The 16,823-nt window shown below is 41.3% G+C and overlaps 1 protein-coding gene across 1 annotated transcript; it reads left to right on the top strand.

Moving 5' to 3' along the window:
• The first annotated feature begins 4,483 nt into the window (after window positions 1–4,483).
• On the top strand, window positions 4,484–16,756 carry NOSIP (nitric oxide synthase interacting protein). The gene is made up of 9 exons (XM_058182202.1): window positions 4,484–4,823; window positions 5,306–5,416; window positions 6,251–6,356; window positions 8,747–8,828; window positions 11,801–11,942; window positions 13,556–13,662; window positions 14,918–15,105; window positions 15,232–15,340; window positions 16,404–16,756. The coding sequence occupies exons 2-9, from the start codon at window positions 5,347–5,349 to the stop codon at window positions 16,473–16,475; spliced, it is 876 nt and encodes a 291-aa protein (XP_058038185.1). The 5' UTR covers window positions 4,484–4,823; window positions 5,306–5,346; the 3' UTR covers window positions 16,476–16,756.
• Window positions 16,757–16,823: the final 67 nt, after the last annotated feature.

Genomic DNA, 16,823 nt, shown 5'->3' with positions numbered 1-16,823 from the left:
TATTTTCTTCAAGATATGTTGTTTTATCTATGACAATTGTTTGTGTATACTGTTGTGACAAAAGAAATTAAAAAAAAGTTCTCAGACAGAACAATGCTCAAATACAGTTCTGTTAATGTATAATATGTGTTGGTTCAAGAACACTGCCTTGGGGAACGCCGCTATTGACAGGAACAGGATTTGATAGGTATATATATATATATTTATATCTATTATATTTATATAATAAATATATATATTTATATCTATTATATTATATTATATTTATATCGTATTTGATATGTGCACAAGGAATGTTCAGCAATCCTGGGGAAAGTGCTGGATACAGCAAGAAAAAGAAATTTCAAAGAGCCAGTTTGTTCTAGTGATTAAGGCACCAAGCTAGAAATCAGAAGACTGGGAATTCAAATCCCAGTTTAGCTAAGCAAGCCACCTGGGTGACTTTAGACCAATTACTTTCTCTCAGCCACACTCACCTCACTGGGATGTTATTGTAGGAAAATGGGAGGAGCTTCCTCTGTGTTGGATATATTTGCTGCCTTGTGTTATTTGTAAAAGTAATAAAGGCGGGATAGAAATAAATTAATAAAATTCTAAAGTGTAAAGTACAGGATGGGTTCATTCAAAAGATCTACAAATAGAAATTATGTCCACAAATGGAAAGGAATGGAATTGATGCTGTCTCTGAACAGAGTGGAAGGGAAGAAACAGGGAAATGTATCAGTTGGGAGGCACAATAATCACCATGCACTCATTTGGTCAATATCATTGCCAAAACAGAAGTGATATAATTCAAACAGCAGTTTGCTATATCAGCTTCATTTCCAGCTGATTGTGGCATGTGAGATGAGCAACTTAAGACTCCCAGGGAGAAAAGTCTTTCATCTTCATATATGCACTTTTCATGGGAAGTAACTAACTTTTTCAAAGTTATAGTTACATTTTTCATTTTGGTGGGAAGGCCAGCTCCTAGTTTTGACAAAGGTACACAGTGCCCCCTAAAGGATCTGATAAACTAACCCATGCTGTGAGGTGTAAAAACATAAAAGTTAGCTTTTGTGCCCACCAGATCTCTTCCGCGTAAAGGGAAATCTACTGAAAGTCAGATTGTGCTTTTACAATCCCATCAAGTCTTTTGAAAATGGATTTACTCTTTAAACGACTTTTGATTTGCTGGTTGGACCCAGAGCATTTTCTTGATTGGGCAAAGCAACAGAAATTCTAGAGGCTTTTGTCCCCTTTCCCAGTGATGGGATTCTGCCGGTTATAGATTGTTCAGCTGAACCATTTGTTAAATTGCCAGTTCGCCCAGCCCCTTGCCCCTCCCCTCCCCACCATTACTTACTGGTGTCACGGCACCATTTGTAAAATTGCTGGCTCGCACTCTCCTTCCCCCGGGAGCACACCCGAACCGCTTGTTAAATGTCTGGCTCAGCCGCCTACCACGCTGTTCCCCATCTCGGACTGCCCACCTCAAACTGCCCTGACCGCTCCAGCAGCAGAAGGCAAGTACAACCGAGTGCTGCCCCTGGGGAAGCGGGACTGGGAAAGGTGGTTGACCTGCGCCCGCCCGGCTGCCGGCCGTGACCTACCCCCATCCAAGCACCTCACTGGCCACACAGCCGCCAACTGAAGCCTGCCTCCATCCAAGTGTCTCGCAGCCCACCTGACCCAAGAGCCACGCGGCCGCTGACCGAAGCCTACCTGCACCCAAGCCTCTTGCTAGTCAGCCGATTCAAGCTCCTCGCTGGCCACATGGCCAGCGAGGCACTGCTGGCTGAGAGACGGATGCAGGCAGGCTGGTCGGCAACCGTGTGGCGTTGCTGGTGGACAGCGAGGTGAATGGATCGGGTGGGCAGCGGCTTGTGGCCGCTGCCCACTCGATCCATTCACCTCGCTGCCCACCCGAGCCAAGCGCCATGCGGCCGCCGACCAAAGCCTGCCTGCATCCAAGTGTCTCTCTAGCCAGCAATTAAAGTGCCTCACTTTTCTACTCAGAGGGCTGAAAAAGTTATTTTTGATCTGTCCTCACACTTTTGACCGGTCCTCACACCTACAACTGTCCTCACATTTTACATTTTGAACCCTATCTTGTAACCGTGGTGAAGAGAAGCAGTTGTGAAATGAGTGACATGGTTGTTAAAAATGCTGCAATGGGCATAAATGTGAGGATGGTCATAAGTGTGAGGACCGGTCAGGAATGACTTTTTTTAGCCCTCTGAGTAGTTTCTATGCCCATAGCCAGGGTCACCCGGTCACATGAGCAGCTAGGCTCGCCCATCCAATCACATGACCACCAAGCCACACCCCAAAATAAGCCACGCCCACAGAACCGGTTGTTAAAAAATTTGAATCCCACCACTGCCCTTTCCCCACTCTTTTATAAAATCAGTGCTCAGGAGAAACTCCTGTGTAAACAAAAAGAACCAAGATCATGTTCCTACACAATCAATATCCAAACACATCCCCATTTCCCTCCACCTTACTTTCTACAATAAATGTATATAAGTTGGAACCCAGGACCTTCAGTAATAATTAAGTTTGGTCGTTTATTTTTTGGTGACTGCCTTGATTTTATAGTATTCTGTTTAGGTAATAGTTGTTTTCCCTCTATTTTTCTCCCCCCCGCCCCTGCTTTGGAATGAATAGTCAGCATTACTCCAACTTTAGAATGCTTTCTGCTGAAGTACGCTTGGAATGTGTTCTGCCAGGAGATTTTAAAATTCTCTCTTTCTCTCTGATTTGATAAGAGGTGGTGATTTCTGTAAGGTCTTTGGTGGACTGCAAATCCTGATAAAGGGAACTTACATTCATTTTGTGACCATTCACAATACAACGATACTGAAAAAAGTAACCTATGATTGTTTTTCACACTTACAACTATTGTAGCATCCTCATGGCCATATGATTAAAATTCAGCTGCTTAGCAACTTGGATATATTTATTATGGTTTCAGTGACAAGCAAAATCAAGGGCGAAGCCATATTCACTTAACAACTGCAGTGATTTATTTAACATCTGTGGCAAGATCATAAAATGGGACAAAATTGACTTAACAACTGTCTTGCTTAACAATAGAAATTTTGGGCTCAGTTGTGGTTGTAGTTGAGGACTACACGTATATCCCTGATATAGGTAAATACAACACAATTGCATTTCCCACTTTTATTTTAAAGCACTTACAAAAGACTGGCAATGCAAGAATAGCCTTCCTCACCTGATTTCCTCCATGTGCAAACTGCAAACCCACAACTTTCAATTAGATTGGGGAACGCTACTTGGAAATAGCAAGTTTATCACTCTTTTAAGAGATGGAGAGGCTTAGACCGTAGTACATTCTGAGTAGTTTAGAAAATAATTTTCATCAGTCCCAGCTACCAGATGACCCTCAAAATATTTGTATTACAGAAGTTGCCTACTCTGCTCCAAGTATCTTTTGGAATAGGAGAAGTATGAAATATACTATTATAGCTAAGTAACTCCAGCTATCAGAAAATAACAGCTGACACAAAGAAACAGCAACAGAATAGAATAGAATAGAATTTTTATTGGCCAAGTGTGATTGGACAAACAAGGAATTTGTCTTGGTGCATATACTCTCAGTGTACATAAAAGAAAAGATACGTTCATCAAGGTACAACATTTACAACACAAATGATGGTTAATATATCGATATAAATCATAACCAGCAACAAAGTTACAGTCATACAGTCATAAGTGGAAAGAGATTGGTGATGGGAACGATGAGAAGATTAATAGTAGTGCAGATTTAGTAAATAGTTTGACAGTGTTGAGGGAATTATTTGTTTAGCAGAGTGATGGCCTTCGGGGGGGGGGGGGAGGGGAAACTGTTCTTGTGTCTTGTTATTCTGGTGTGCAGTGCTCTATAGCGTCGTTTTGAGGGTAGGAGTTGAAACAGTTTATGTCCAGGATGCGAAGGATCTGCAAATATTTTCACGGCCCTCTTCTTGATTCGTGCAGTATACAGGTCCTCAATGGAAGGCAGGTTGGTAGCAATTATTTTTTCTGCAGTTCTAATTATCCTCTGAAGTCTGTGTCTTTCTTGTTGGGTTGCAGAACCGAACCAGACAGTTATAGAGGTGCAAATGACAGACTCAATAAATAAACAATAAACAGCAAAATAAATAAAATAAATCAATAATAAACAGCAAAAAGAATCTATATACTCGTAATTTTGGAGACATTTTAAGAGGAAAAAGCCCCTTGTCCCCATCTTTCTCCCCACACCTGCAAAGGAATTTTGGAAAAAAGACTTTGAGGGAGTTTTTTAAAAAAGGATACAACACAAAAGCCACAGGTCTGAACGGTTCTTTAACGCCCGGAACCTCGGCTTAGAAACCCTCAATCTCCTTTTTCCCTTGTTCGCGGGACGCTTTATCTGATACACATCCGGGGGGTACCGTTCTTTGGAGCCCTTCCGGACTCATAGATTTCCTGCTTCCGGTGCGGGGGGGATGAGAAATTTCCAGGGGGGGGGGCAAACCGTCGTCTTCTTGAGCATTTCTTGAACGGAAAGAAGAGCGGCAGAGAAAAAAAAGTTACGATATAAGTGCCTGGAGGCCAGGAATGATTGTTAAGGTGCCAACCTTTCAGCTGGCTCCTTTTGAGGTATTTTGATCTGCAACCCCAACCAGGCATCTGTCAAAAGTTTCATTTGCTGCCCGCCATTCGGCACAGCAGATCGCTTTTGACCGCGGAATAGCCGGCTGCTGTCCCTGTTCCTGTTGGTACTTCCAGCTAGAAGGTCCTCCCGAAAAACTGTCAGAAAGAGACTGCTGGCTTCGGTGGTCAAAGTGTGGCTTGTGAGTAGTTTGGCATCATCTTCCTGACTAATTTGTATCTCAGTGTCTTTTATATAACTTAGAACTAAGGAGAAATTTCCTGACAGTTAGAACAATTAATGAGTGGAACAAGTTTCTTCCAGAAGTTATAAATGCTCCAACACTATAAGTTTTTAAGAAGATGTTGGATAACCATTTGTCTGAAGTGGTGTAGGATTTCCTGCCTGGGCAGGGGGTTGGACTAGAAGACCTCCAAGGTCCCTTCCAACTCTGTTGTTGTTGTTTTTATATCTTTAAATATCTTTAATCTTTAATATAGGCTTAGCCCGTATTCACCTATTTAATCATCCTATAAATATGTTTTATATGTTCTACTCCTTTCTCCTTAATTCTCCACTTCTAGCCATGGGATTTATTTTAATCTGCTTCCTATGTAAAGGTATCAGCTTCTTTGAATCTGGCATATTTCATTAGCGAGAGTTAATTTGATATCTTCTTGTTAGAAGAGAGTTGGCTTTGTCCTGGATTGTCCAGTTACATCTACATGACGCGTCATGGCAAGAACTGTACAGCGGGAGCTGTCTACACCTACCATGAAAAGAAAAAAGACACAGGTGAGGAGGCTACAGACTGAAGTGTATATACTGTGCTTCCTTAGTTGAGTGAGGAAATGTTTGCCTCTCATTGCAATAATGGAACTGCATGTGGAAATCCAAAGCAATTTTTCTTAGCCTATTTCTGCTATATGTGTTGAACTGCAGTTTTCATTCTATTCTGCTAGCATATCAGTTGGCATGCTAGCTAGGGGTTGACAGGAAATCATATTGAGAAAAAGCAGTGCAGGAAGTTATGTGAAGAGGATGTCTTAAGTAGGATAGGAGAAGGATAGGAGAAATGTATTGTTAAGGTAAGAATAGTTACAAACATTTTCTTTCCATTTGTTCAATGGAAAGAAAAGTTTTTCATGAAGTCCCTAGGTCTTGTCAGCTGGCATCATCTATGTGTAGTTTATATTGCTTTTATAGAAAAAGGTTCAGAGGATTGTCACAAGGTTTGGGAGTAATTTCTCCCCACTCCCCACCCCTCTGCTTATTCACAACTTCAGACATAATATATTGAAAGAATGAAGGCCAGAACTGGGAGGCAGTTACCTTTGTGCTGTTTATGACTAGGTGGATATTGGAAAAATTTCTAGGTTAGTTCAGAGTTTTGGTCACACCTGTGGAGTGTGATTAATACGCTCTAGTATTTCATTGAAACTCAGACTTAAACTAATTCACACTACAAGTTTTGGAACAAGCTGAGCCTTCTTGGCAAACTCTGCTTTTCTGGTTAGAGTGTCATCAGTTATTACCTTTTGCCAGTTCTAAGTAGCAATCCAGATAAGCCATCTGAATAGGTTTTTTCAATACTGCTCTCTTACTGTGTCCTTCCCTCTGTTTTTTCAGCTGCCTCTGGTTATGGGACACAGAACGTCCGTCTGAGCAAAGATGCTGTCAAGGACTTTGACTGCTGCTGTCTCTCCCTGCAGCCCTGCAAGGACCCTGTTGTGACGTAATTATCTGATAGGATCCATTTGAAATACTTCAAAGTCTTATGCTGAAGTTCTGCCCTGTGTATCTTTTATTTAACTTTATCAATAATGTAATCTCTAAAAACAAAAGATAATTGTCCCTGCAATTTATTTGTTCCTTTGCTAGATGTGCCTGTTGATTTATTTATTTTTTTATAAATGTAGAAGCCTTTTTAGTGTGTAATTGTACAGATAATGTGCACCTTATTGCCGCTTGACAGTACTTTATTATTTGCATGACACAATTAATGCTGGCCCAAGCCTTGTTTTGGAAGCAAATTTAGAAATTTGCTTCCAAATTTTAAATCCTCCCAGGTATATATATAAAAAAGACTACAATTTTTACTTTTTACAGGATCCGGGGAGGGGGAAGAACCCACAAGAACCGCCTTTATCTCTTTTGTGTCCTTCCTGCACAATCTTAATTCTGCTGGTGCCATCCTCCTTCCTTTGTTTGGAAAACAATTACCTTTTGTTTCATAGAGGAATTGAGGTTAAAATCTAGAATGGGGTAGTCAACCTTTTTATACCTACCGCCCACTTTTGTATCTCTGTTAGTAGAGAGAAATGGATACATGAAGTACCTGATCTGTGTTCCATAGCTAAGTAGTAGCTACTATTTTCCATAGTAGAAAATTTTCTAACCTCCCACCGGTTTCACAGTAATGGTGATTTATAAAGCGTATCGTTGTCTGCGCATGCCTCTCGCGCATCGTAGATTGGGTTGGGCGGGGGGTGCCGGCTACCAGCTCTGCTTGTCTGTTACAGCTGGGTGGTGTGGGGGGAGATGCACGAGCTATTCTGAGACGACGCTCTTTTGTTTGCGGTCGCACTATAGCGCCATTTAGTTTCACTTAGGTAACGTGAACTAAACTTATGCACGGGCGATACAAATAGTACATTTCAGAAATTTAAATTGTCACGAGGAATTTTATGAAAACCTAATGAAAATGTTTTTAAATAATGCTATGAATTTTTTTTAGAAAGTTAATTAAATTAAAAAAAAGGAAAGCTGGAACACCCACTAGTGGGCGGTAGGGACCAGGTTAAATACCACTGATCTAGAACATAAATTCAATATGTCTCTGTGCCATTACACCCCCTCTCTCTGGAAATTTAAGTTTAGCTATGGAACACAGATTAGGTACTTCATGTATCCATTGTTGCACATGAAATGTTTTATGAGAACTATTTTATGCATTGTGGTCCTCCACAGATTGCTATTTCTGATTATCATTGGTGCAAGAAAAAGTTTATTTTTGGGAGGAAGAGTAGGTGAACGATGGGGCAGAATACAGGAACTGTTACAGAATTGGGAATGTTGTGGACAAGTTTTAAAGCAACAAAGGCCAGTGAGAAATGGGGCATAGCTCCATTACCAGTCCTGGCTTTTGTCTGCAATTCTGTAAAAAAACACTCTTTCCTGTCAAACTGGTATCTGTAGAGGTTGTCTTCTGTTAACTGTCTTGTTTAGTGACTGTTCAAATTTAGAACTGCACTGAAAAAGTAGTTTTACAGCCACCCCTGAACTTATGACAGTCACGGTTTCTCCATGAACCCAGGATCACAATTTGGGCCCTTGGCATGAATTTATAGTGGTCACAGTATCTCATAGTCACATGATTGCCATCTGTGAGCTTCACAACCAGTTTCTGACAAGCTAAGTCAAAGGAGAAGCTGGCAGTAAATTGCAAGTTGTGATCACATGACATTGTGCTTAATGACCTAGGATAATTTGTTTAATGAATGCTGTGGGAGTGGCATCAAAAGTCTGGGATAGTCATGTGTTTTCACTTAAACATGTCACTTAGTAAAGGAGTTGCTGGTCTTACTTGCAGTCCTTAAGTGAGGAATCTATGCATGTGAAGATACTAGATTTCTTGAATTCTGTTGGTTTCATCTCTCTCCTCCCTGACCCTGAAACTTTACCATGTGTTTCCTGAGCCACTTTTTTGAAACCCTTTTTTGAAGCTCCATCTAATTGTAATGGCATGTTTCTTGACATTTTGTCACATAAGCTAAAAAGTACCTCAAAATAGGCTTAGTGTAATTAAAAATTTAAAAAACCCTTCCAACTTCCTGCCCCAAACTTAGAAAAGTAACTCTGTAGCCCTAGCCATTTGCTTCTTCTCTGTAACTGTCTCAAAAGGGTTAAGGGTCATTTTGGACATTAAAAACATGCCCCATCTTGCCATTCAGTTACATGTGTTATGACTTTTCAGATGTATCCTAGAATACAGGAACCAATAACTGAATATGATTATGCTCTGAAATTCTCACTGTAGTCAAAGAGGCATGGAGCTTTAGGACTTGGGTTATGATGGGTTTACAAGTGATATAAATTTTGCTTCCCCCCCCCCCTCCTTTCCAGCCCTGATGGATACCTCTATGAAAAAGAAGCTATCCTGGAGTATATCCTACATCAGAAAAAAGAAATTGCACGGCAAATGAAGGTATGCCAATATAGAGAGCTACAAGGATGGTTGGGTTATTATTATTATTATTTATTCGATTTTTATACCGCCTTTCTCCCGAAGGACTCAGGGCGGTGTACAGCCAAAAGTAAAAACAAACAATACAATATACAATTTAAAATACAAATTAAAAAACTTATTTTATAATTGGCCTAAAAAACTTTAAAATATATAAAACTAAAACCCCATTAAAATTAATATTAAAAAATTTAAAATCGATAAAATTTAAAATCGATAAAATTTAAGCCAGCCCCGCGCGAATGAAAAGATGTGTCTTCAGTTCGCGGCGGAAGGTCCGAAGGTCAGGTATTTGGCGTAAACCCGGGGGAAGCTCGTTCCAGAGTGTGGGAGCCCCCACAGAGAAGGACCTTCCCCTGGGGGCCCCCAGCCGACATTGCTTGGCGGACGGCACCCTGAGAAGTCCCTCTCTGTGAGAGCGTACGGGTCGGTGGGAGGCATACGGTAACAGCAGGCGGTCCCGTAAGTACCCAGGCCCTAAGCCATGGAGCGCTTTGAAGGTAGTAACCAAAACCTTAAAGTGCACTCGAAAGGCCACAGGTAGCCAGTGCAGTCTGCGCAGGAGCGGTGTTACATGGGAGCTACGCGTAGCTCCCTCTATCACCCGCGCAGCTGCATTCTGGACTAACTGAAGCCTCCGAGTGCACCTCAAGGGGAGCCCCATGTAGAGAGCATTACATATCTAATTGGGTTCATATCTAATTGTCAATTTTAATAGATATATTGGAAGAGTATGCCTAAAAAAGCTAGCAAATGAAAGAAGATGCAGAAAAAAACTGAATCCCAGTAACAAAATATCTATGCCCATGATGGCAAACCGATGGCCCGTGTGGCCCAAGTGGCACGCAAAGCCATGTGGGCTGGCACAAATGGTCTTGCCTGTTTGTGTTCTGGCATGCGTGTATTTGTGTTCTGGCATGCATGCGTGATGATCAGCTGTCCTTCATGCATGCAGCAGTGCAGAAAACCGGTGTGACTATGCGGGCCAGCCAGCTGATTGTCGGGTGCGCATGCGTGCCAGAACCTTGAAGTTCGGCTTTTCCGGAGCATGATCCCTTTGTGCTCGTAACAGTGTCAAAAACTGGCCTGTGCATGCGCACTGACCGGTTGATCGTCGGGCGTTCATGTGCACTAGAACCCAAACGTTTGGCTTTTCCTGAGCGCGGCCCTGACAAGCAATGTTTCTGTGCAACCTTTTTGACACACGTGGCCAAAAAGGTTCACCATCACTGATCTATGCTATATAGCATGAAAATTAACCCAGTAAATGTGACTTAGCTGAAATGAGTTTATTATGGTTTCTTTAGTGGGCATTCTGCATTTTTATAGGGACTTAGGCAGTAGTGGGTTTCACTTACCTTCACTACCAGTTCGGAACTGTGAGCACACACGCATGTGCGCTTCACTCACGGCATTTCTGTGCATGCGCAGAGCGTCCATGATGACCTCTGAGTGGGTGGGCTGAGCCTCCCCCCGCCGCCGCCACTACCGGTTCGCCTGTACCGGGGTGAATTGGTAGAAACCACCACTGGACTTTTACAAAGATACTTTATCTTTGTAACAATTCATATGAATTATTTTAGTCGTCTTTTCAGAGGCCTGGTATTCAGTAGCATTTATCCAGATCAAAAGCCTTTATCCTCTGCCAGTGATTCACTATAGGCTCAGTTTGAGGCAGAAAGATATCCAAAGCCTCTGACAATCATTGCCTAGTGACTAGGAGTGGCTGATATTATCTGACTAATGAGGCTGCAAGATTTAAGAAACAGTCTGTTCAAGGAAGGATGCGGAAATAGATGTAGAAACAAAGCTTTTTAATGGTTATTCAGTTTTGCTCTATAAACTTGAGAAATTTCTTCTAGAATTAATATATAAACATTGTAAAACAATATATTTAGGATTTGACTGAAACCTGCAGATGAACTCCATAGCTGTGGCCAAATTTGGTTTCTCTTGCTTTGATCTGGCGATTAAGGTACCAGGCTAGAAAGTAGGAGTTTAGTCATGGAAACCAGCTTGGTGATTTGGGCCAATCGCTCTTTCAGCTCATTTCTCCTCAGATGTGGTTGTTGTGGGGAAAAGATGAGGAGGAAAGTCTGCTGGATATACTTGCTGCCTTGAGTTATTTGTAAAAACAATAAATGTGAGGTATAAATAAATAGATACATTCTCTTCCTAGACCTGGAAGATAAATTTATCAAATAGGGAGTGGCTGAGACTAAGTTTCTTTAGTAAAAGTTGATATGGACCATAGTGGCCATCGATTCCTGACTTAAAAAGAGATTTAAGCGTTAACAGAGGCATCCTGTCTTTTGGCCAGTCTTGGATTCAGTATCAGAAATAAAAGGGGCACACAATGATTCTTGTATATTTTAGTTGCCATATCTTCAAATCTCATTCTGGAGGCTATTCATGGGAATGGCTCTTCTTTTTCCCTTTACAAGTGATAGTGCTACATTAGAGGAATGTAGGCCAGAAAAATCAGCACTTGTTAGCAAGACTATATCTCTACTTATCTAGAAGCCAAATTTTGGGTTATGTTTATGTCTCAGTTACTTGTTTGGGTATCAGGTATCTTAACTCCTCAGTTGTATTGTTATAAGGCTGGGATATTGGGATCCATCCAATGTATTTACTCTGTTAGTGCTGCTGTTGGCTGGGCATTCCATAGCTGCAGTCTAGTTTCTTCATCTAATTGCCATCAACCTTTTCATTTTTTGCTCAGACTTTTCTCATTTAAAAGAAATTATGAAGCCAACAGCTTTTTTTTTTTTAACTTTACTTTTGCTTTTAATGAGCAGAGTTATCCCCACCGCATGTTTGCCCTACATCTCTTATATAGAACAGAAGCATTTGCTTTACAATTGACATGCTGAAAAGTAGAGCAGCAGTGAATGGTTCCTTAGCTAATGCCTCCTTTTTGGCATCTACAGGCCTATGAGAAACAGAAGAATGAAAAGAAGGCAGAAATGGCAGAGTTGAGCAAGGCTGCTAAAGAGTCCCAGGTGAAAAATTTCCTTGACAAAGAGTTGAGCATTGTGAGCAAACCCCTCAATCCCTTTGATCGTCAGTCAGGTAAATCAGGAATGCAAGCAATATCTAAGCATCTGGTGGTGGAAGGGGGAAATACGTTACTTACCTTCTGTGTACATGTATAACAAGAATGGATTCTTCCTACTGCTGTGTCTGGTCTCATGTAAATCTTAAAGATGCTTCCAGACTTGATAAGAATTGCTCCCATTTTCCCTGTTCTAGTGCTGCTTGCCTTGCAGAAGCAGAGTGTTCACAAAGCTCCTATTCATTTTTCTCTGCCTTTTGGCAATGTTTGTAATTCATGGTGCAGTGGCTTGAGCAACCTTAGAAACCAGGGTTGTGGGGGGAGACAGTCTCTTCTTAACAAGGGTTGAATAAAAAATGAGGCTCCAGAATGAGCCTCGAGATGAGGGGTGTGTGTGTGTGTGTGTGTGTGTGTGTGTGTGTGTGTGCGCAACACTTAATTGCAACAGTCAACAAATGATTAAGGTGAGTTTGAAAGCACAAATAAGATATTTGATGCAACATGACAAGTCCAGGCCTCGCACTTTGTAAGCCTCTCAAGAGGAGGTTGTGAAATTAAAGAGATAAAATGTGGAGCTCTTTCATGACAGCTTTAAGAAGTTTATCCATTGTTGGAAGAAGTGTGTTTCAAATGTAAATTATGTGGAGAAGTAAATACAAGTAATGAAAGGGTTGATTTCAAGGACTATTTTCTGGGGTTTTTAAATTAAAATATCCCATTATAAACTAAACTTGGGGAGGTGACTTTTTATCGGTCCTTACATACTGTAAATAGCTCCTTAGCTTACCATCAACTTTCTATCTTTTTCTCTTAAACTTTTTTCCTACCTTCATTCCATTTTTCAGTTTCACTCTTTTCAAGTTAGCTCTTCTGCTATCATTCTCTTTGCATCAATGGGAAATGAGTCACTCAGGAGAAACGCGGGCAGTTGCTACAAGAAATGAATCCTCTCTTTGAGCATGGAGTAACAATGCTTGTGCTATTCCCATCTTTGTTGAGCTTGGTAGTGCTGAAGTAATGATAGCAATAGCACAGACTTATATACCACTTCACAGTGCTTTTTACAGCCCTCTCTAAGTGGTTTACAGAGTCAGCCTATTGCCCCCAACAATCTGGCTCCTCATTTTACCCACCTCTGAAGAATGGAAGGCTGAGTCAATCTTGAGCCTGGTGAGATTCAATCTACCAAATTGCTGGCAGCTAGCAAGTCAGCAGAAGTAGCCTGCAATATTGCACTCTAAGCACTGTGCTACCACAGCTCTATGTAACACATTTTGGGATGACAAGAAACTGGATCCTTTTACATGTTCTTGACTGAGCATGCATAGGGCCACTGTAACCCATGTGCAAATTGTATGCCAAACAAAAGTACCTCATAAGGGTGGGGTGGATATGTCACCAGTTGTAAGGTAAAAATTGTTTTTAATGGTGTGTGAATGTGTATGTGTGCCTTTGCAATAATAAAAAAAATGTTTTTAGCAGCACATGAGTGCATATAAAATTATGCACAAGGACACTTAGTATTACAACAGCACCCCTGAGCATGTAGATGAATTCCAGTGCAGCAAGATGTGCAGCGTTGTCCCATATACAATTAATCTTAATAATTCTGGTCTTCTCTGCATTATAGGAGACCCTCAAGCTGGGCCCAGCAGTGGAGAAAAGGCCAAACAGCTACCAAGTTTTTGGATCCCTTCGCTGACGCCTGAGGCCAAGACCAAAGCCATTCCAAAACCAGTGAGCTATTTTGTCATTCCTTTTCAAGATTCACCAAACTGTCTTGCTGTTTGACTACATTACAAAGCTAAACCAGCTTAACTGCCAGAACAACAAAAACTCTTAAGCTTGAATTAATAGTTCTTATTTTGTCATGCTTTTTCAAGATTCTCCTAATGCAGGGGTGTCAAACTTGATTTCATTAAGGGCCGCATCAGGGTTGTGTTTGACCTCGGGGGTGGGGGTATGTGCGTAGCCAAGGTGTGTGTGGCCAGCTCGATGTCACTAGTGTTGGAGGTGCCTGTGGCGGCCCGAGCACTCTGCCAGAGAAAACAGGCTCCCGAGCTCCTTTTTCGGCTGAGACGGCCTCCTTTTTAATGGCAAAGGCACTGTGGGCCAGTGAAAAGGGCCTTCGCTGTTTCCAGGGTGGCCTTTTCCAAACTGGTCCAGTCCAGATCTGTTGAACTATAGGTCCCATAACTAGTCATAATGGTTGCTCACCTCTTATATTTTAAAAATTTCACCCATGTTTAAATGATCTGGATATATAAAAAGAACTCTTTTTAAAATATTCGAGTTTCTTATTTGCTGATTAAAGATTACCTATGGAGGGGAATATATATATACACTTTCTGATTTTACAGTCATGAATAGCTTGTATTTTCAGGTTACATTTTTTTTATTGCATAGATATTCTGCATTGTCAGATCTTACAAATAAAACATTTGAATTTTGATTATTTGAGGGCTTGTTTATAGCAATATATACTGCTTCACAGTGCTTTACAGCCCTCTCTAAGCAGTTTACAGAGTCAGCCTATTGCCCCCAAACAATCTGGGTCCTCATTGTATGTGTGCCTTTGTACTGACCTCAGAAGGATGGAAGGCTGAATCAACCTTGAGTCACTCAGAATTGAACACCCGGTATGAGCAGTGAGTTAGCCCTGCAGTACTGCATTCCAACCATTGTATCACCACAGCTTAAAGACAGGATTGGAATATATGTTTCCGTATTTATTCTAATCTAACCCATGTGTGTTATGGTGGATGCCTTTGGGTAGTGTTGATTCCTGTGGACTGCCTGGAGAGGTCTTTGCAGTTTTCTTGGCAGGATTTCAGAAATGGTTTGCCACTGCCTCCTTCTCAAGGATGAATGTGACTGGTCCAATGTCGCCCAGCTGACTTTGTGCCTAAGATAGGACTAGAAATCACAGCCCCCAGTTTCTAGGGTTATTTTATCTTATCCCAGTTTATCTTATTCATGTCATTTCTTCTAGGACAAGTGCGTGTACTGCCCCATGAGTAGGAAACCACTGAAGCTGAAAGATTTGATCCCAGTGAATTTCACCCCTGTAGATGCTAATGTAGATCGCGTTGGACTAATCAACCGGCAGGACCGCTATGTGTGTGCTGTTACACGAGACATGCTTGGAAACTCTGTCCCTTGTGCTGTGCTCCGTCCATCGTGAGTAATGAGAGGGGGATTTTCTGAGAGGAAAGGTTATATATGAGATGAAATCTCTAGTTGGATCCAGGCATGGGAATCTGTCTTACATTTAATATGTAAAAGAGTTTTTTTTTCCCCCTCAAGAGGCTCAGTTGTGACTCTGGAATGTGTGGAAAGACTTATCAAGAAGGATATGGTTGATCCAATGAATGGAGAGAAGTTGACTGACAAAGACATCATAGTTTTACAACGGGTGAGATTGACTATTAAAGCACATGTCCTGTGGCTTCTAGAATATGCAATTTTAGTAGGTATAGTTCCAATACATTTGGTGGAGAGAGTTGATCTGAAATCAATCTTAACATCTTTATGTTGATCTAAATATTGAGAAGTTTCTCAGTAAGATGGCTTTCCTTTAGCCTTCTAAGCAATGACTACTATCTTTTTTTTATTTATAGAGGATAAGCATCATGTATCTCTCCAGCTATGCTTGAAATAATTTCTGTATTGTGTAATATTTGGAAACATTCTAACGCTTCAAAGATCTGTACACACACACACACATCAGAGGTGGGTTTCACCAGGTTCTGACCAGTTCTGGAGAACCGGTAGCGGAAATTTTGAGAAGTTTGGAGAACCGGTAAATACCACTGGCCCTGCCCCCATCTATTCTCTGCCTCCTGAGTCCCAGCTGATCAGGAGGAAATGGGGATTTTTAGTAACCTTCCCCTGGAGTGGGGAGGGAATGGAGATTTTATAGTATCCTTCCCTTGCCACGCCCACCAAGCCATGCCATGCCCACCAAGCTACACCCACAAAACCGGTAGTAAAATTTTTTGAAACCCACCACTGACACACACACACATATAATTTATCTGGGATTATTTGGATTGTGAATGTTACCCCTTGGGCACCAACAGTCATTTGTGGTTTAGCATCTTGTAGAAAACTACTAGAATCTTTTATAAAGCGTATCATATGTATATAGCAGGTTTTAAAATAGCAAGTCTCATGAACGCATCAGTCGTGTTTTGTTAATCCAGGTTTAGAGCAAAATATGATATGCAAATCATAGGGTAGGGAACTACATACTGATTCTGAATGTGTCTGATATTTGCAGAGAATTTCCTCCTCCCAGGACAATCACAGGTCCCAAGATTAGCTGTCAAGCAAAGCAGTTTGTGCTTCAGTTGTAATGTTGCCCAGCCCAAGCACAGAGCAGAACATAAACTCCGTAATCATCAAGGACAGGATAAGGGTGGGCCTTCACTTCACCATGCCATTCCTCTTTCCTTACGAGTTTTCTCTTTTTCCAGGGTGGCACAGGATTTGCAGGGTCAGGCGTGGAGCTGGAAGCCAAGAAATCTCGGCCTGTGATGCAAGCTTAGTATATTCAGATGGAAAAGAAAGGGATGATTCTCCACCTGATGCTGGCTGCCATCTGCCAGCTTAAAAGAGCTAATATTGCATATAAAGAAAGACAAAATAGCCTGTAATTTTGTAAACTAGACTTCCTTAAAAGTTTTTGAAAGAAAGAATTGTTAACTTGGGAAGTCATAATTTAATTGTCAAGTTTTTCTACCTTGGAAAAGAAAATAGAGGGTGCAGTTCACATAATCAAAAGCTCAGTGTATCTTTTAAATTGATTACTATTAAAAAAGTGACATGCTCTTCTGTTGGATCAACCTTTTTTACCCTAAAATTTTGCTGCTTCTGTTGTCCAATCTATGGCACAA

Source organism: Ahaetulla prasina, chromosome 4 (assembly GCF_028640845.1).
Source record: "Ahaetulla prasina isolate Xishuangbanna chromosome 4, ASM2864084v1, whole genome shotgun sequence".
NCBI lineage: Eukaryota > Metazoa > Chordata > Lepidosauria > Squamata > Colubridae > Ahaetulla > Ahaetulla prasina.
The sequence above is the reverse complement of the archived record's forward strand: the minus strand, read 5'-3'. Positions and strand labels throughout refer to the sequence as shown.

Bases quoted from the DNA above. Each gene is read 5' to 3' on its own strand.
- NOSIP (XM_058182202.1), top strand. From the start codon at position 5,347: ATGACGCGTCATGGCAAGAACTGTACAGCGGGAGCTGTCTACACCTAC. The intron at 15,106-15,231 runs GTGAGTAATGAG...TTCCCCCTCAAG, and splicing joins TGTGCTGTGCTCCGTCCATC to AGGCTCAGTTGTGACTCTGG. The intron at 15,341-16,403 runs GTGAGATTGACT...CTCTTTTTCCAG, and splicing joins ACATCATAGTTTTACAACGG to GGTGGCACAGGATTTGCAGG.